General features: G+C 37.3%; 1 protein-coding gene across 1 annotated transcript in view; it reads right to left on the bottom strand.

The window, feature by feature from the left end:
- The window catches only part of LOC127862013 (ADP-ribosylation factor GTPase-activating protein 1-like), a 67,582-nt gene that overhangs the window by 34,868 nt on the left and 11,463 nt on the right, over positions 1 to 21,251 (bottom strand). Inside the window, exons 3-7 of the mRNA XM_052400872.1 lie at positions 18,864 to 19,035; positions 18,159 to 18,340; positions 17,712 to 17,780; positions 15,307 to 15,412; positions 12,805 to 12,861 (exon numbers count right to left, since the gene is read on the bottom strand). Coding sequence (XP_052256832.1) covers positions 12,805 to 12,861; positions 15,307 to 15,412; positions 17,712 to 17,780; positions 18,159 to 18,340; positions 18,864 to 19,035 — 586 coding nt within the window. The remainder of the gene's footprint in view (positions 1 to 12,804; positions 12,862 to 15,306; positions 15,413 to 17,711; positions 17,781 to 18,158; positions 18,341 to 18,863; positions 19,036 to 21,251) is intronic.

The following is a 21,251-nucleotide window of genomic DNA, read 5'->3' as shown; positions in this document are numbered from 1 at the left end:
GTAATAAGCCTTGCCTGGGACAACACCATATGCACATGTAATAAGCCTTGCCAGGGACAACACCGTATGCACATGTAATAAGCCTTGCCTGGAACAACACCGTATGCACATGTAATAAGCCTTGCCTGGGACAACACCGTATGCACACTTAATAAGCCTTGCCTGGGACAACACCGTATGCACATGTAATAAGCCTTGCCTGGGACAACACCGTATGCACACGTAATAAGCCTTGCCTGGCCGCCTGGGACAACACCGTATGCACATGTATTAAGCCTTGCCTGGGACAACACCTAATGCACATGTTATAAGCCTTGCCTGGGACAACACCGTATGCACACGTAATAAGCCTTGCCTGGCCGCCTGGGACAACACCGTATGCACATGTATTAAGCCTTGCCTGGGACAACACCGTATGCACATGTATTAAGCCTTGCCTGGGACAACACTGTATGCACATGTAATAAGCCTTGCCTGGGACAACACCGTATGCACATGTAATAAGCCTTGCCTGGGACAACACCATATGCACATGTAATAAGCCTTGCCTGGGACAACACCGTATGCACATGTATTAAGCCTTGCCTGGGACAACACCGTATGCACATGTAATAAGCCTTGCCTGGGACAACACCATTTGCACATGTAATAAGCCTTGCCTGGGACAACACCGTATGCACATGTAATAAGCCTTGCCTGGGACAACACCATATGCACATGTATTAAGCCTTGCCTGGGACAACACCGTATGCACATGTATTAAGCCTTGCCTGGGACAACACCGTATGCACATGTAATAAGCCTTGCCTGGGACAACACCATTTGCACATGTAATAAGCCTTGCCTCGGACAACACCATATGCACATGTAATAAGCCTTGCCTCGGACAACACCATTTGCACATGTAATAAGCCTTGCCTGGGACAACACCGTATGCACATGTAATAAGCCTTGCCTGGGAAAACACCGTATGCACATGTAATAAGACTTGCCTGGGACAACACTGTTTGCACATGTAATAAGCCTTGCCTGGGACAACACCGTATGCACATGTAATAAGCCTTGCCTGGGACAACACCGTATGCACATGTATTAAGCCTTGCCTGGGACAACACCGTATGCACATGTAATAAGCCTTGCCTGGGACAACACCGTATGCACATGTATTAAGCCTTGCCTGGGACAACACCGTATGCACATGTAATAAGCCTTGCCTGGGACAACACCGTATGCACATGTATTAAGCCTTGCCTGGGACAACACCGTATGCACATGTAATAAGCCTTGCCTCGGACAACACCATATGCACATGTAATAAGCCTTGCCTCGGACAACACCGTTTGCACATGTAATAAGCCTTGCCTGGGACAACACCGTATGCACATGTAATAAGCCTTGCCTGGGAAAACACCGTATGCACATGTAATAAGACTTGCCTGGGACAACACTGTTTGCACATGTAATAAGCCTTGCCTGGGACAACACCGTATGCACATGTAATAAGCCTTGCCTGGGACAACACCGTATGCACATGTATTAAGCCTTGCCTGGGACAACACCGTATGCACATGTAATAAGCCTTGCCTGGGACAACACCGTATGCACATGTATTAAGCCTTGCCTGGGACAACACCGTATGCACATGTAATAAGCCTTGCCTGGGACAACACCATTTGCACATGTAATAAGCCTTGCCTCGGACAACACCGTATGCACATGTAATAAGCCTTGCCTGGGACAACACCATATGCACATTTAATAAGCCTTGCCTGGGAAAACACCGTATGCACATGTAATAAGACTTGCCTGGGACAACACTGTTTGCACATTAATAAGCCTTGCCTGGGACAACACCGTATGCACATGTAATAAGCCTTGCCTGGGACAACACCGTATGCACATGTATTAAGACTTGCCTGGGACAACACCGTATGCACATGTTATATTCCTTGCCTGGGACAACACCATATGAACATGTAATAAGCCTTGCCTGGGACAACACCGTATGCACATGTAATAAGCCTTGTTTTCCCAGAGCAAGGCTTAACAAGGGACAAAATTGTCACAAAACCAGGTTTTCATTGTGAAAAAAAATCTGATAAAGGGAGAAAACTCAAACTGAACTTTTGAAATGAACAAAGAAAATTAACCCCCTTTGTAAGTTTGTTTTTAAAAAAAATCTATTTTTAGTCGTGGCGACCTTGACATTGGAGATATTGACGTGATTCTTTCGTGCGACACACTGTCCCATGATGGTGAACAAATGTGCCAAATGATTTTAAAATCTCACAATGAATGACATAGTTATGGCCAGGACAAGCTCTTTATGGCCATTTTTGACCATTGTACTCAAAGTGTGACCTTGACCTTGGAGATATCGACGTAATTATTTCGCGCGACACACCGTCCAATGATGGTGAACAAATGTGCCAAATGATTTTAAAATGTGACAATGAACGACATAGTTATGGCCCGGACAAGCTTGTTCCGCCCGCCCGCCAGCCAGCCCGCCCGCATTCGCCAATCTAATAACCAGTTTTTTCCTTCGGAAAACCTGGTTAAAAAAGTAACAACAACAATACATGCTTGTAAGGGACAGGATAAGCAGCATAGCACAGTTTTATTTATCTTTCCTAAAAAAATAATAAACCCTTTCTTATAAGTAAAGGAATGAGAATTATATAACTGCTGAAATGCAACCTGAAAAAGACAGTATTGCAACAAAACCATTATTGCCAATGCCCACAACTACTCATACATCAAAGATAAGGGGTTAAAATCATGTGGAAGGTTTGGTCACTAAATCAGGTATAAATGCAATGCATTTTGCTTGGTGACAGACAAGGACCTCACATTGTCTGGGACAACACCGTATAAGGACCTCACAGTCTTTTAAAATCAGCCACACTCTGGCACAACAGAGCTTAATGCATGTGCAAAAGTATCTTCCCACATTAGACTATGCAGTCTGCAAATGAGGGACAACACTCTCAGCTTTTATGGACTTTTTCGTTCAAAAAAGGTCTCTTCTTATAAAAAATCCAGTTTGGACAGAAAGTGTCATCCCTGATAAGCCTGAGACTATCTAACAGGCTGATCTGGAACGACACTTAACGCAATATTTTAAGCCCTGTTTTCCTACAGCGGGGCTTAAATACAGAAAAGCACAACATCAAGACTACCTGGTTCCTGCCAGAAATCTGTGCATGATAGAGCAGTTGTTAGGAACAGAATGTATAAAAGACCATTTCATAAAGAAGAAATCTGATTCAAGCAAAAATGATTATACATGCATTATTGTACAGAAATATACAATAAAAGCAAAGGTAATCTGATACTGACATTTACATCTTCACTAGGCTTCTCATTTAGCCCCCTCTATGTGCACATTAAAGCTGGTCATTAATCCTTAGCTCTATATCAACCACAAAACAAAGTTATTTCACTTGCTACACAAATGTCAATTTAACAATTATTGTTCATTTCACAAGGATAATAATTATCTAGTACCACAAAAAGTACAGGGTACTGCTCAAAAGGCAGAGAAGCATAATCTAATAATGTAACAAGGGCTGTTTGTAAAACATGCATGCCCCCCATATGGGCTGTCCGTTGTAGTGGCAGCCATTGTGTGAATATGATTTTTGTAACTGTGACCTTGACCTTTGACCTAGTGACCTGAAAATCAATAGGGGTCATCTGCGGGTCACGAACAATGTACCTATGAAGTGTCATGATCCTAGACAAAAGCGTTCTTGAGTTATCATCCGAAAATCATTTTACTATTTCGAGTCACCGTGACCTTGACGTTTGACCTTGTGACCTCAAAATCAATAGGGGTCATCTGCAAGTCATGATCAATCTACCTATGAAGTTTCATGATCCTAGGCGTATGCGTTCTTGAGTTATCATCCGAAAACCATTTTACTATTTCGGGTCACCGTGACCTTGACCTTTGACCTAGTGACCTCAAAATCAATAGGGGTCATCTGCGAGTCATGATCAATCTACCCATGAAGTTTCATGATCCTAGGCGTATGCGTTCTTGAGTTATCATCCGGAAACCATTTTAATATTTCGGGTCACCGTGACCTTGACCTTTGACCTAGTGACCTCAAAATCAATAGGGGTCATCTGCAAGTCATGATCAATCTACCCATGAAGTTTCAAGATCTTAGGCGTATGCGTTCTTGAGTTATCATTCAAAAACCATTTTACTATTTCTGGTCACCGTGACCTTGACCTTTGACCTTGTGACCTCAAAATCAATAGGGGTCATCTGCGAGTAATGATCAATGTACCTATGAAGTTTCATGATCCTAGGCCCAAGCGTTCTTGAGTTATCGTCTGACAACCACCTGGTGGACGGACCGACAGAGCGACCGACAGACCGACATGAGCAAAGCAATATACCCCCTCTTCTTCGAAGGGGGGCATAATAAATCTAGTGCGCTTCCAATTTGCGAATCATTATTAGCACAAATATTTTAAATTTCAAAAGATATCACATGTTTTTTGTGGCCACCCTTGAGGCAGAAAAAGTGGAGGGGAACATAAAAGAGCAGGAAGCAGCATTCAGTTATTTCACTTAAAATCTTTCCCTAACATTTCAATACTATTCCAACAGTCTGAGTTGGATTCACAGTCTCAAGGCCAGTGCAGTACTGACAGACCAGTAATCCTCACCAGTGTTGTTAGGTTAAATGAAGTATTTAACTATAGTATATTATTAGTGTTCCAGACAAGAATTCTAAAAATAGCCCATACAAAATGTGAACAAAATTGAACACCAAGTGAATATTAAGGAACCATAAGTGGAAATTTAGGACTTTTAAGCAATATACCATTTTGGAGTCTTATGTAGTTTCAAAATATTCATGCACATTAATCAGAAATCAAAATGAAACACAATTAAACATGCTGACCATAATTATTTTATGTTTGTGTTTCATGTTTAAAGATAAGAAAACTCATTTGCCAGTGCTTCAAGAGTCTAGCAACCTCTTTAAATTAATGTTTTGTTACTTAGTAAAATTTAATTTCAATGAGATTCTGTGATACTAAGAACAAATTTACAGATATTGCTGACATTCACCAACAAATATATGAACCAAATAAAGTATATGTCAATAGAAGCACATATCAACTTTATACATAAGCCTGTCTTCTACTAAAAAACAACAACGACAACAACAGGAAAACAAAGTTTGCCAAAATGCTAATTTTGCTTTTTTTTCTTAAGCAATTTAGAAAACTCGTTTAGGGAGGAAATGGAACATTGGATGAAGACTTAACCATTACTTCTAGATCAATAGAAATCAAATCCAACCTATCAACTGAGCGAGATGAAAACAGCAAATCCCAATAACGCAATATGCATCAAAAAAGACATAAACATGTCCACATGCAAATGTCTGCAGTTATTTTCAGAGAAAAAGAAGAGCAGTGCAAGCGTGAATATGTAAATTTCTGAATGAAATAGAATTACAAATTTTAAAGAAACATATTAAATAAAAGACACTGAAAACCCACATTTAAATAAATTCAAGAATAAAATGTTATACCAGCATATGATAAATATTTTTATCGGCACGTTTGTGTACATTCTCTGTTTTCTTGAGAAATATAACAAAAAGAAGCACTGTAAACGCCAACTTGAAGTACCGGTAGTGAGAGTGTCTTACATGACTAATTGAAAATCAATGATGATGTTTATAAAGAGAAGTCTTCACTGTCAACAAAGGCTAATGATGAAGGCTAAGGGATTAGCCATCAGGATTGTTTGCATCCATTAAGCAGTAATGTTTAACAAATAAAGTTAAATGTTTTACCTTATAAGAAATTAAAAGGGCATATCAAACAGGACAATCAAATCTGTAAAAATCCATATGCAATGCTGGGCACCTCTCTGACAATAATTGGTAGGTCCTATTTACTTTGTGGTCACCCTTAGTTTCGAGTTGTTTTTGTTTGCAATTACCCATGACCATGTTTTTCCTCCATATAAAATAAAGATGTTTTGCAGGAAATAAGCAGCATCAATTTGAATATTAAACACACACTAACCCACACAAACACAAATTGAATGGTTACTTTAACAAACTTCACGAAAAACACATAACATATCATCTAAATCGACACAGTCTAATATGATGGCTCCAAGTCAAGAAATATACAATCCAATCATTAAAAAAAACTTATTAAACTATGAATACTTCTTCATAAAGCAGAATGGGAGATTATAGGAAACTCCCTTCTTCGATCTGTTACTCAGTCTTTCTTAAACGCTTAAGTGACAGTTCCAATGACCAACACCCTTTCACCAATGTTTATAATAACCCTTTCTTAAAATGTTATGAGCATTGAGAAGATGTACATAAGGTATGAGTCAGTCATGCCAACTAAAGGTAAAGGTCATTTTGAAAGGTAACAAGTTTCAGCCTTCATTTTCTTGTCCCCTGCATATATATCATAATACCCTTTTACGGATTAACATGAAACTTGCCAAACAATGTCAAACATTAATTTAAAAGGTTTGAGTCTCCATTTTCTTGTCCTCTCCACGTCTCCTATACCTTCAAACAAGAGGGCCTGAAAGGCCCAAAGTCGCTCACCAGAGATAACAAGATATTATTGGGACAAATCTTCTGACCAAGTTTCATGAAGACTGCCCCTTGGAAGCCATGTTTTTCAAGCAAACATAATTATTTTTCAACTCAACCAAGTTATCATTGAGACCAATCTTCTGACCAAATTTCATGAAAATTGGACAATAAATGTGGCCTCTAGAGTGTTAACAAGGTTTTACTAAAGCCGTATAAGGAAAAATGCCCAGCCCCTTGGCGGCCATGTTTTTTAACCAAAGGGCATCATTTTTTAACTCTTCTATTATATTATTGGGAATGTGGCCTCTAGAGTGTTAACAAGATTTTACTATAGCCATATAAGGAAAAATGCCCCGCGCTTGACAGCCATGTTTTTCAAGCAAACATGCCATGCCATGTTTTTCAAATGGTTACCATTTTCAAACTCATCCAAGATATCATTGCAACAAATCTTCTGACCAAGTTTCATGAAGATCGGAAAATAAATGTGGCCTCTAGAGTGTTAACAAGGTTTTACTATAGCCATATAAGGAAAAATGCCCTGCCTCCTGGTGGCCATGTTTTTCAACCAACCGGCATCATTTTCTAACTCTTCTAAGATATTATTGGGATGAATCTTCTGACCACGTTTCATGAAGATTGGACAATAAATGTGACCTCTAGAGTGTTAACAAGATTTTACTATAGCCATATATAGCCATATAAGGAAAAATGCCCCGCCCCTTGGCAGCCATGTTTTTCAAGCAAAAGCTACCATTTTTGAACTCATCCAAGATATCATTGAAAAAAATCTTCTGAGCAACTTTTATGAAGATCGGAAAATAAATGTGGACTCTAGAGTGTTAACAAGGTTTTACTATAGCCATATAAGCAAAAAATGCCCCGACCCCTGGCAGCCATATTTTTAACCAACCGGCATCATTTTCAAACTCTTCCAAGATATTATTGGGATGAATCTTCTGACCAAGTTTCATGAAGATAAGACAATAAATGTGGCCTCTGAAGTGTTAACAAGATTTTACTATAGCCATATATAGCCATATAAGGAAAAATGCCCCGCCCCTTAGCAGCCATGTTTTTCAAGCAAACGTAACCATTTTCGAACTCAACCGTTGCATCCAGAAAAGACATGTTCTGGCCAAATTTCATGAAGATTGGACCAAAAATGTGACTTCTAGAGTGTTCACATGTTTTCACAATATACATACAGAGAAAACTGCCCCGCCCCCTGGCGGCCATGTTTTTTTCACCGATCTGGACCATTTTCAAACTCGTCAGAGATATCAATGAAACCAATGTTTCCACGAAGTTTCAAGATGATTGGGCAAAAATTGTGACTTCTAGAGTGTTCACAAGGTTTCTCTATAGCCATATCAGGAATACTGCCTCGCCATGTTTTTCAACGGACCGGAACCATTTTTGAACTCAACCAACATATCATTTAGACAAACATTTTGACAAAGTTACATGAAGATTTGGCATCAAATGTGACTTCTACAGTGTTCACAAGGTTTTTCTTTTTTTTTGACCTAGTGACCTAGTTTTTGACCCAGCATGACCCAGTTTCGAACTCAGTCGAGGAATCAATGGGACAAATGTTCTGACCAAGTTTCATGAAGATCGGACAATAAACGTGGCCTCTAGTGTTCACAAGGCAAAATGTTGACGATGGACAACGCTCGATGGACAACGCTCGACGCACAACGGACAAAAGGCGATCACAAAAGCTCACCATGAGCATGTTGTGCTCAGATGAGCTAAAAAAATTCACGAAACTCACCTCAAATTTTAAGAGCTCTGATATAATGTGCAGAAGGCATGAGTCAGTCATGTCTGATGATCGAAGGTCAAGGTTATACTTAACAGTCACAGTTTGGGCCTCTTTTTTGTGTCAAGTCCATATCTCCTATAAAAAGGATTTTCATAAAAATTGCAGGGCTCGACATTGACGGTAGTCCGACTGTCCAGGACAACCAAATTGTTAGTCTGGACAAGTAAATAAAGAATTTGCTAGTCCCACGGGGCAAGTGATCGTTTTAATTTAATTACTTAGAAAAAATGCCTTTAAATCCCTTATTTCTGTGGAGTTACCTCAAAACTGTTTTGATTATATTTTATGTAAGTTTAAACAACAAAGCGCGAGATATTCCAATAGTTCCATGTGATACTACAATGTACTGTTCACGAGGGAAGCAACCCTTAAAAAAAATTCTTTGCCAGGATAACAAGAATATTCTCCCTTGTACATATACATCACTTTGAAGATTTTCTGCTTTATGGTGGCAAAACACAAGTTTTTGTAAGGTATTATGGCTTTGTATAAGGTTTAAAAATCAATAATCTTGAGTTTTCCTGATATTCTAATCAAGTCGTTTTTGTATGGAAATTGCCTACAATTATGTTAACATGTATTTTGAACGATAAAAGTCTTTATGATTTGAGCATTTTTGTATTAAAGGGATCTTTTCACGCTTTGGTAAATTGACAAAATTGAAAAAAGTTGTTTCAGATTCGCACATTTTCGTTTTAGTTATGATATTTGTGAGGAAACAGTAATACTGAACATTAACCATGGTCTAATATAGCCATTATATGCATCTTTTGATGATTTTAAAACCTAAAAATTATAAAGCGTTGCAACGCGAAACGATTGAATAATTTGGAGAGTTCTGTTTTTGTCGTTACATTTTGTGAAACTACGAAGATTGCTTATATAAGGTATAAAATACGTCAAGTATGTGTACTCGGCGGAATAGCTCAGTAGGCTAAAGCGTTTTTACTTCAGGACTCTTGCAGGACTCCAGGGGTCACTGGTTCGAAACCTGCCCCGGGCTATGTTCTTTTCCTTTTTTTAATTTTATTCTTGATTTTTTACTGGAGCTTTTACGATCCAATGTTTACATTTATCAATATAAAGCATTTAATGAATAAGTTAAAAAATGCCAAAATCTGTGAAAAGGCCCCTTTAAATCATTATTTTGCAAAGTACTAAGCAGAATAAAATATAATGGCCAGGACAAGTTGCTTTTTGTCCAGGACAAGTAAAATGTTGGTCTACTTGTCCGACCGGACAATTGGCTTCAAAAGTTAATGTCAAGCCCTGAATTGGCGTAGATGTTTAGTCGTTAAGAAGGCACAAGTCAGGCATGTCTACACAAGGTCAAGGTCATACTTCAGGCCTCTATTTTTGTCTACGGTCTATACCCACTGAAAGATTTTCCTGTAATTTGGGGACAACGTTTAGGTTCTTGAAACAATGACCAGATTGCATGAGACAGTCCTTCTGATTCAAGATCAAGGTAATTCCTTAAGATTAAAATTTTCAGCGTTCATATATCCTTTATCACCTTAAGGATTTTTTTATCAAACTTGACCACAATATTTTTGTTATTGAATGTGCAAAAGGCATACGTCAGCCAATTATATAACAACTTCTATTTATTGATACTGTTTTGGCATTCAGACAAAAAATTGAACAATAACTTGCAGGGACAACTGTAAACACAGTTCACATGGACCTCATATCACAAACCAATTAAGGAAATCAAATGCAAGAAAAACATGTTGCTGTTAGTTGCCTTCATTAAATAATAAGCTTAATCACAACTAGAGCTGTAACGATTCACCCATCATTCGATTCGATTCGATTATGATACCAAATGGTCTGATTCAATTATTTTCGATTCAATTCAAATTAAACTATTGTTGCTTATTTTGCAAACTAGTTCATGTTGGTTTGTCCAGAGCATGAATTAATATGTTTGGTATTTGTTATTAACTTATTATGTTGTACATTTAAAGTTTTTAATTTTTTAAATACAATTCAAAAACGCAACATTGTTTTATAAGTAACACATTTTTTGAACAAAACATCCTGTTGAGTTATTCTTAAACAAGGCTATTGTCAAGCAATATGGTCCCCTACCGGCTCAACCATTGTCAGAAATTCCACCATTTTTAGAATTCTTCTTTTTTTTTTTGGTTTCCATGGACGTGCATAATGTCCATATTGCCATCTATCCATGTTGCAAGTTTCATGAAAAAATATAAAGAACTTTTAAAGTTATCACAGGATCCAGAAAAGTGTGCAGGATCCACCATTTTCAGCAGTATTTCTAGTCTACTTGTTGCCATAGCAACCAGAATTCTTGACGTAGGAACAAAATGAAATGACGTGCATAATCTCCATATTGCCATCTGTCCATGTTTCAAGTTTCATAAAAAAACAAGGGACAAAATTGTCACAAAACCAGGTTTTCATTGTGAAAAAAAATCTGATTAAGGGAGACAACTCAAACTGAACTTTTTAAATGAACAAACAAAATTAACCCCCTTTGTAAGTTTGTTTTAAAATAAATCTATTTTTAGTCGTGGCGACCTTGACATTGGAGATATTGACATGATTCTTTCGTGCGACACACCGTCCCATGATGGTGAACAAATGCGCCAAATGATTTTAAAATCTCATAATGAATAGTTATAGCCCAGACAAGCTCATTTATGGCTATTTTTTACCTTTGAACTCAAAGTGTGACCTTGACCTTGGAGATATTGACGTAATTTTTTCGCGGGACACACCGTCTAATGATGGTTAACAAATGTGCCCAATGATTTTAAAATCTTACAATGAACGACAAAGTTATGGCCCGGACAAGCTTGTTCCGCCCGCCAGCCCGCCAGCCAGCCAGCCAGCCCGCCCGCATTCGCCAATCTAATAACCAGTTTTTTCCTTCGGAAAACCTGGTTAAAAACCTGGTTAAAAATGAAGAACTTTCAAAGTTATCGCAGGATCTAGAAAAGTGTAACAGACTGACGGACCGACGGACTGACAGACAGACACACACACAGAGTGAAAATCATAAGTCCCCTGCGGTGAAACCGGTAGGGGACAATAACATAAAATGCACAATGTATCACATGCGTTTAACAGAAAAAAATGTAAGTATATAAACAACTTCCAGTTGACTTCGTAACAGAATGCACACAGTTTAGAAAACAAACCATATGGGTAACTTACGTCAACAAAACACGTTTTGCAAGTTGCCTTTGCATCAGAACCTTTGCAAAACCCGAAATGTTCCCATACTTTTGATTTTAATTTTGACGGTGCGTCTTTCGGCGTGGTTGAAGAAGCCATTTTACCGGCTGATGTAATGCTCAGCATGTTATTCATTCATTCATTGGATGCCATATTGGCTATTGACAAATCAAAATACGTATTACAAATGACAAGAACGTTTAGACGACGGATTTGGAAAGTAAGGTTTAAAATGCGGATCAATCGTGATTGCAGTGAATCGAATCGAAATTGGCTGTATTGGTATCGAAATCGATTCGGCGGCTTTGAAACGGTTTTTTGATGCATCGAACCGAATCGTTACAGCTCTTATCACAACAGAACAGTACACATTGATCAAAGAGTGCGTACATTTGTCGTGATGCAAATTTATCATACAGCATGCGTGCAAAGATCTCAAGATGCCTGACCGACAGACAAATGCAGGTCTGCTTCTTTATATATTTAAAATTACAACATTGTTGAGATTAAAACAACGCAGATCAGGATATAGTGGAGCTACAGGTATTAAACAAGGTCAACAAAGCTATAAAATTTACTAAAGCTTTACTTGATCTTGTGGATGATATTTGACCTACACAGACTTTAAAGGGGCCTTTTAACGTTTTGGTAAATTGACAAAATTACAAAAAGCTGTTTCAGATTGGCAAATTTTCGTTGTAGTTATGATATTTGTGAGGAAATAGTAATACTGAACATTTACCATGCTCTAAAATATCCATTATATGCATCTTTTGACGATTTGAAAACCTGAAAATTATAAAGTGTTGCAATGCAAAACAATTGAATAATTTGGAAAGTTCTGTTGTTGTCGTTATATTTTGGGAAACTACGAGGATTGCTTATAAAAGTGAAAAATACATCCGATAATATTATGAGCAAGGATGGTCAAGTGGTCTAAGCGGCAGACTTTTTACTCCAGGATTCCAGCGGTCAGTGGTTTGAGTCCAGTTGCGGGTTACTTTTTTCCTTTTTTAAAATTGTATTCTTGTTTTTTTACTGGAGATTTTTAGGTCCAATGTTTAAATTAATCAATATAAAGCATTTAATGAAAAGCTTCAATACATGCCAAAATCTGTGAAAAGGGCCCTTTAAGTAATATCCTAAAATCAAGATTTTTACCTTTTCAGTGGCAACAGCTGCAAATTTTGATGCTCCAGATGCAAAGGCTGACCAACCCTGCAACATATAAAACTACATTCTGCACAACTGTATGATTACTTTGTTTTCACTATAACTCAATTTATTTAATCAAGCAAAGATATTCTGCCAGTATCATTAAGTATCAAAAAGTGACCACAATATCAGCTGATATTTGCCCTCCAACACACTGACTTTCATAAAATGGCACATTCAGTTCAACATGGATCTTGGTAAATAACAGATAATGAAATGTGGTAATTTGTATATTTAATTCAAAATGGTTGTTCTGGAAATCTTTGGACAAATATAAAGAGAAATAAATCTTTCAAAATTCTAAACAGCATTCTGCAGTTGGTTCCCCTTCTAAATCTATTGAGGACGTCTGGTATGTACATATGCACCGTAAATAGTATGAAAGTTTTTTATCCAATTTTTACTAATACCGTAGGTTTCCACGTATAGCGCGCAGTTTTTTACCTCCAAAAATCAAATTAAAAAGCTGATGCGCGTTATACATTGATACAACGCTATCCTGGCTGCTAAATTGGTAAAAATATGTTGTGTAATCGTAAATAATCAAAATGGCCGCCATGTTTTTTTTCCAGAAAACCACCACCCTATAATCTTACTGACTGAGGGGCCATTGTCGAAACAACCAGAAGTCGCTACTGGTAGGTATGAACGTTGTAGAAGAAGTTTTGTCAAAATAAATTTGTTTGAATAAACTTGCGGACATTTCTTTGTTTGTGTTTTAACACTTCCTTTTCGATGAATTCCGATGGGGATTGTTGTCGAGAGCAGGCAAAGGTAGGTGCGAACGAGGTCTTTTTACGGGTAACGGTAGGTGTGAAAGGGGATCATTTTGCACTTCGTAATTGGCAGATGATATTGAGTAATATGTGCCACGACTTGTGACAATATGCAATTGCATTTTGTGTGTATAAATAATCAACGTTCAACTGTGGTGTTTCAAACTATCGTTAGCAATCGCCTGAACTACAACACAGAGAGATATTGACATTGTCATACAGAACATCATCCAATTGAAATTGTCTACCATCACAAGTTTTATCTTGAAATTGTCTTGAAATTGTCCATAAACACAAGATTTATCTTGATTGTCATAATGGGTCGTGTACGTCAGTCGTATACCGCCAAAGAAAAGCTTGATGTTGTCAAGTACGCCGAGACTCACAGTAATCGAGCTGCTGGGCGTGAGTTCAATGTCGGCGAGTCATCGGTGTGGGTGTGGCGTAAGAACAAGTCCAGTCTGCTGAAACTTCCGCGTTCAAAGCAGGCTCAGCGAGGGTCGTCTGCTCACTACCCAGATGTCGAAAAACAGCTGCTCGCCTGGGTAGAGAAGAGGCGCGACAGTGGAATCGCTGTTTCCACTGTTGAGCTACGTATGGAGGCTCGTCGGCTCGCTAGTCTGAGCGAGTCGACAAAAGACTTCAAAGTGTCAGTTCGATGGGCCCACGGCTTTTTGAGACGCCACCACCTCTCTATAAGAAGATGAACGCATATAGCGCAGAAGCTACCGAGCGACTTTGAGGACAAGTTGATCGAGTTTCAGCGCTATATTATAAAGAAGAGGACGACTTTTGAATTCAACATGGCACAGATTGGCAACGCTGATCAGACCCCGCTGACGTTTGATCTTCCTGCTCATACGACCATTGCAGCAAAGGGGTCAAAGACGGTGACCATCAACACTACGGGAAATGAAAAGAATCGCTGAAGACGACTCTGTTTGGGACGACATGACGAAGAAGACATCCGACGACGACTGCTCTACAACTACAGATGAAGAAGACCACCACGAACTACAAGACTACTACAAGGAAACACCGACCGGAATGACAGACGAACAGATAGAGAAGTTATTTGAGAGCGACAGTGACGAAGAAGAATTTGAAGGTTTCGACGCATCTGACATCGACGGAAGAACGCTCTAGACGACCGCGGAAGAACGACAAAGACAACAACGGCCCTTCTCAGGGCCACCCATATTCTCGAGAGAATAGTCTTAACAATTGTCAAAAAATATAGTCCTTCGCCCGCATACCTCAACAATTGTATCCCTGTCTTCTATGCGTAATTCAAATTTACCGGTAATGCCCACGCTTTCCCCGAGGAAAAATCACACGATGTACACTAATTCTTATTTTCTCACGTTTTTCACGAAATGCACGTGGACTGTTAATCTTTTGCTACAAAATTATAAAATTGTCAGAAAAGTATAGTGCTATGCAACCCCTGCTCCTAATCATAATGACGCTTCCTATTTTGAATGCTTAATTAAGCTTTCCAATGCCCCGGATTATTGGACTGTGTAATAGTAAAATGGCGGCCATTTTCGGTCCGATTTGGTGGTTTTATTGTCTTGAAATATTTTTTTCTCCATTTTTGCATTTAAAAAAACAGCCTGCGCGCTATACACGGGTGCGCGCTATACGTGGAAACCTACGGTATTCAACTTACTGTGGATAAACTTGACATTGTATTTTCAAAGAAATCATCTTCCTTTTTCTTTTCCATTGTGTTTCCAAATCCAGCGTATTTCCCCCCTTGACTTGGTGGTAAATCACTGCAAGACACAGTAAAATATATCATCAATCAGCAAAACAAAACCTTTGAAGTTAAACAAACACCTTCAAACAAACTTAACCCTTTCCCATTTAGAAACATATTTTGATGCATTTGTAGTCCCTTAGAAAGTTAAATTTAAGTAAAGACCTTTCTTAATAGATTCAAGTTTTAATGGTGGCATTTCCAACCTAAAGATACTGATGAGCAGCAAACAGCATAAACCTGAACAGACTGCGTGTTACTCGCAGGCTGTTCTGTTTTTATGCTGTTTGCACATAGCCATTTTCACTTTGCCTCTGAGTGGGAAAGGGTAAAGAAACTGCATACATAAATTACACATACTTGAATGAAAGGGGTACTGGGCATTTGACATTGAATACAAAAGGCCAAGCTCCCTTAGAGTTAACAACATTTTTTGTCAAGTCTGGCTTTAAATGGCCAAGAATTTTATAACAATCAAAGTCAAAGCTTACTAAAATAGTTTCTACAGTGGCCCATGGCTGCATACCAGTAGTACTACATTTGGCTAAAGACTAGGGATGTCAACGAATATCCGAATATTCGGTCCTGCACTGAATATTTGAATAGTATTTTCCGAATCGAATATTCTGAAGAAAAAAAAAAAATCGAGTAATTTCAAAGACTTTGTATTCGTGAAAATTGCTTCAAACATTGTATAAAAAGTTGTTCCTCATCTCATAGTGATTATTCCGGTAGTCATGATAATATGTCGTTATGGTGATGACAGTACACATGTCATAAATACCGCTAATTGCCATCGTCGGATACCCAGGACTTATTCATTCCGTTAAATGGAGAGTAGCGGAATGGGTCGAACGTGGGTATCCGACGATGGCTAATTGCCTACCTTTAGGAAACTTAAATTGACCAAAGACAGTCACTTTGTGTCAAAATTATGATAGGTGCAAATCGCATCGGCAATTAAAACACCGACCCGCACTTGATCTAATGACTCGAATTACATTTAAAATGATCAAAGATTAAATTAGTAAAGGAAAAGTCGACTTGGTGTAAAAAACAAATAAGAATTTATGCAAAAGATTTTTGATTGACGTAAATCTCGTTCTCCAATCAAAAATGTTTTTTTTTGCTCTAATTTAATTGAGTAAATGCGTATCGTTTGGTTACAACACGTTGTCCTATCAAAAAAGCTTTTAGAAAATAATTTACTCAACCTTTAATGAGTATTTGCGTATCGTATGGTCCGAACTTTAATTAATTACTCAATATTCAATCAGGTACTTTACTTAAAGAAATGTTTTTGGTATTTCGCCCAATATGTTCAATATTAAAAGTTTAAAAACAGTTTTTATCATTCAGTTTTAACAATTACATCTAGCTATAAACAGTCTCAATATCAAAATAAACAAAAGTCACCCAAAATTATCAAATTTATATGAACTTTTTGAAATTTTTGACGTTATTAACACTGCAGTTAGACGTGGCTGTTACCGTTCAATTCCCGCAAGAATGAACCCACCTACCTTCCAATTCGCCGATTCCCCTACCCATCTCCCTTTCAAGGAAGAAAAAGTCTGATTCCTTTTCTCGATCTAGCTTTTAAACAAATATTCGCGAATATTTGATCAACATCTTATAAAAAATAATCAACAAAATCAACTTCGAACTAGCGACAGCAAAGCTGTGTCAATATTTAGTCACTTCCGGTGAACTTTCGGTAAAAATGAAAGAAGAGTTTATAATAGCGTGATGGTACGGTAAACAAAGTTGATTTTGTTGATTTTTTTCCAACAGATGTTGACAGAATATCCGAATATTCGTTCCGAAAGATGTCCGAATATTCGAATACCAAAATCAGTATTCGTTGCCAAGACAATTATGTATGGCTACATGTTTGTTGTCATACAATTCAATGAAATATGAATTTACAAAGAATGGCAAATTTTGATAATAACACTTTTAAGAAAGCATGAGCCATAACAATTTCTGAAAGGTGAAGCTACTATGAATTGATTCTATGGATTTCATGATTTACAGAACATATTAGGCAACTAAAGCCAAACAAACAACTCAGACTCTATGTCTTCTGTACTTTGTATAACTGATCTACAATGAAATTAAAATTAAACAGGCTCAGAATTTGTGCAGGTTTCAACTTTTACATGGAAAGAAGACACTCAAATAAATAATAAGATAAGTTAAAGTACGTCAACATAAATTCATGCAAGAATCAGGATTAAAATTGTTGGTAAAATAGCTTAAAACACTAGTAATGTCTTATGCATTTTATTGGACCATGTAAGCCATGTACTCACTCTCTTCTATCTGCATTTTCCATCTGTTTCCGACTGAAAAAGTCCTCCTTGTGTTTCTTTATATCATCGCTAAAAGAAAAAATCACATGCGATCACTTATTTCTATTAAAAAAGAACTGCATATATATTATTTACAGTTTACTATATAACCATTAAGGAAATGGTTGAATAGCATTCTTGGTGTAAATTACCAAACATTTTGTAAATAAACCATAATATGATGACCTTCATTCAAACAAACAGGTATGTATACGTTATGCTACACATTTGACATCATTTTACATTTTAGAAGGTGGCCATAAGCCATGTTCCCTTTTAATTTATGCTGGGACCCTAGAATTTCAGAGAAAACTCCCATGTCTTTACAAGAAGAAGCATATGTAGATGGTCAAAATGAGTATTTATACCAAAGTGTATATTAAATTTTACACAGAAAGTTATGTCTACCTAGAAAATGAGTCTTGGTACCCTCCATTGGTTGCCCCGGAGGCGCTGTCAGTGTGTTGTGCACTCATGCGTGGGTAGCTGGCGGATGTTTTCAGAGAGGCAGACGATGCCATGAACGGTTTGTGATGTCTGGCGGAGGACGTCTCTTCACTCCAAGGTCTACCTTCTGCCATAGTGGCAACCTGAATTGCAGGATGACATGGTTATGCAATGTATTATCTCATGTCATAATGAACACAAACACATGAAAATACACATACATTACCACACATTTAATGACACTTTTGGATTTTCTGCTGATGATAAATAAAGTAATAATACATGCATTCTATAGTTTCAGATTATTCAAATTACTTAAATTACTCAAATTTTTTATAATACTTGATTATTTTATTTTAGTTTCATTAACAAAATTTGCTTCTTAGAATTTAGTATTTATTTTATTATATCACACACATTTTTTCTTAATAAAAAATGTGCTTTTGTGATACATACTAATATTTTACTGCTTTATAAGCGTCTTTCACTTCAATATAAGTACATAAAACACTGTAGAGAGTGAAATAAGAAATTTGCACAAGAAATTCATTAATGGTTACACTATAGTTGTTACAAAAGCAATTTCAATTGTCAAAATTTAACTATAACTGCACCATGATTTGGGCTAGTGGATTAAAATATTCAATAGTAAGCCAGACTCTGTACCTTATCTTTAAAAAGGGCTGCTGCACGACTGTTATATTTCTCTTGTAGAGACCAGTTCTCCTTATAGTCTGCTTGGGATCTGAAGAAATCTTTGCATTTCCTGTTGCCACCAGCTTTCATCTTCTCGAGCTCCAAGTCTTTCCACTTATCCATTGTCACAGAACGAACAAAACTGAAAACAGGAACATATGTGATCAAAGAAAATTGTAAACTTAAGCTACTGTTATATCCCATACATGGGACAAGTGTAACACAATGACCTAATGAGGCTTCCACACGAATATGTATAACAATTGATTGTGGTACATTCACTTATTATCACACTCATTGATATACTTATGACCATTAACATTTCTGAACAGAGTCAAAATGCCTTATTTGCTCATCAGAGACCCAAAGAAACTAAACATTTTGAGCAGGGAGTAATCTAAGAGTTTCACAATAGACTTACATGGACAACTGCCGTACATCTGGCAGCCATGTTTACTGTAACCACATGAGGAAAACTGACCCACCTCATGGGGCCATGTTTTTCAATTGACTGAAAGCATATCTCACTTGGCAGAGAAATCATTAGAACAAATGTTCTTAGCAAGTGTAAATTGCAAAGAAATAAGCCTTGAAGTTTTCACAAACCTTTTCTTTAATATGACCTATTTTCCTAGTATTTTTGCACTGCCTGACACTGATTTGAACTGGGCTAAGAATGATTGGGACTAAATAATGTTCTGATAAATCTTCAAAACAATTAACCAGAAAATGTGGCCCTCTAAAAACATTTTCTTAAATGTGATTTACTGACCTAGTTTTTACCCCACATGACACACTTCCATACTAGGTCAAGATATCATAAGGAAAAATGTACTGACAAAGTTTCATGAAGCTTAACTTTTAATTCCGCATGATTCAGTTTCTAATTCGGCTGATATATCATAGGCACAAATGTTCTAATGAAGTTTCCAGAAGATTAAACAATGTGCGAATGTTTACAAACTTTCTTTAAAAATATGATCTAGTGACCTTATTTTTGCCCCTATGTAAACAATTTTGAACTTGGCAGATATATTATTGGTACAAAAGTTCAGACCAAGTTTCATGAATATTGGGGAATACATGTTGCCTCTAAGAGTGTCCAAAGGCTTATTCTGTAACTTCACTATTGACCTAGTTCTTAACCCATACCACCAAGTTTTGAACTAGGCCTAGATATGATTGCTAAAAAAGTTCTGACCATGTTTACGGCAGATATATACTGGGCAAAAAATATTGCAAATAAAGGTTAATATTAACAACGCACAACAAACAATGGACAAAAGTTGATCACAAAAGCTCACTAAGAGACAGTTGTGCAACAATAAGCTAAAAATTAACAAGATGCTGTGTTCAATTAACGCTGGCATGCAAGTGGAAGCCTTGTTAGTACTATTTTAAGGGACAATTTGAACAAGTCTTTGGGCCTAAATTCAGTTGATGTAAAGGTAAAAATGAGGTCAGGTGAGTAAGCTGGGTGTTTAATTAAGCATCACAGCTTATAAGTACATGTAAGTGGTATTGGTGTTAAATTGGAAAGTGGTAAATTTTGGTTAATTAAAACTAATTTTTGACCTTATGATAAGACAAAGTCAGGAAGCAAGTCAATGTAAAGGTCAAATGAGGTAATGTGATATGGGTGTTGACAGTGTTCAAATACATCATCCATGCAGGTTTTACGGCTTTGTATTAAAGAAGCATTATTGATGGTAAAAAAAACGCATCATATTGGATTAACCAAGAATTTGGTACTCGAAATTAGTGTTAGTAAGTAAATCTCAAGGTCAAGATGTGGTAAAGGTGATGTTTGTTGCCTGTGCCCGTAGATAATATGCATAGAAGTATCCACGCTTTGTTTCATGTGGTAAAAACCACATCATTTTGGTTTCACCAAGAATTTGGACCTTTTTAATAAGTCGAAAAGGTATCAATGTCAAGAGAAAAATTAGGTAAGGTGATGAAGAGCATTCATAGATTTGCAACAGGTTTGCAAGCATAAAAGCTTTTTAGGAAGCATAATTGAGGATACACAAAAAGCGTCATATTTGGTTAACCTCGGACAGACAGACAGACAGACAGACAGACAGACAGACAGACAGACAGACAGACAGACAGACAGACAGACAGACAGACAGACAGACAGACAGACAGACAGACAGACAGACAGACAGACAGACAGACAGACAGATGGAAATGCCAATCACTATATACCTGAAAGCAAAATTCACAGATGAAAATAAGTCCATGAACTTATTACATTAACAATAATAACAAGAGATGTGTTCGTCAGAAACAAAATGCCCCCTATTGCATGAAAACGCCGCTTTGAAATTTATATTAAAAAAATTACCTTTGACC

The sequence above is a fragment of the Dreissena polymorpha genome, chromosome 16 (genome assembly GCF_020536995.1).
Source record: "Dreissena polymorpha isolate Duluth1 chromosome 16, UMN_Dpol_1.0, whole genome shotgun sequence".
NCBI lineage: Eukaryota > Metazoa > Mollusca > Bivalvia > Myida > Dreissenidae > Dreissena > Dreissena polymorpha.
Note: the sequence above shows the minus strand (reverse complement) of the source record. Positions and strands in the feature narration are given on the sequence as shown.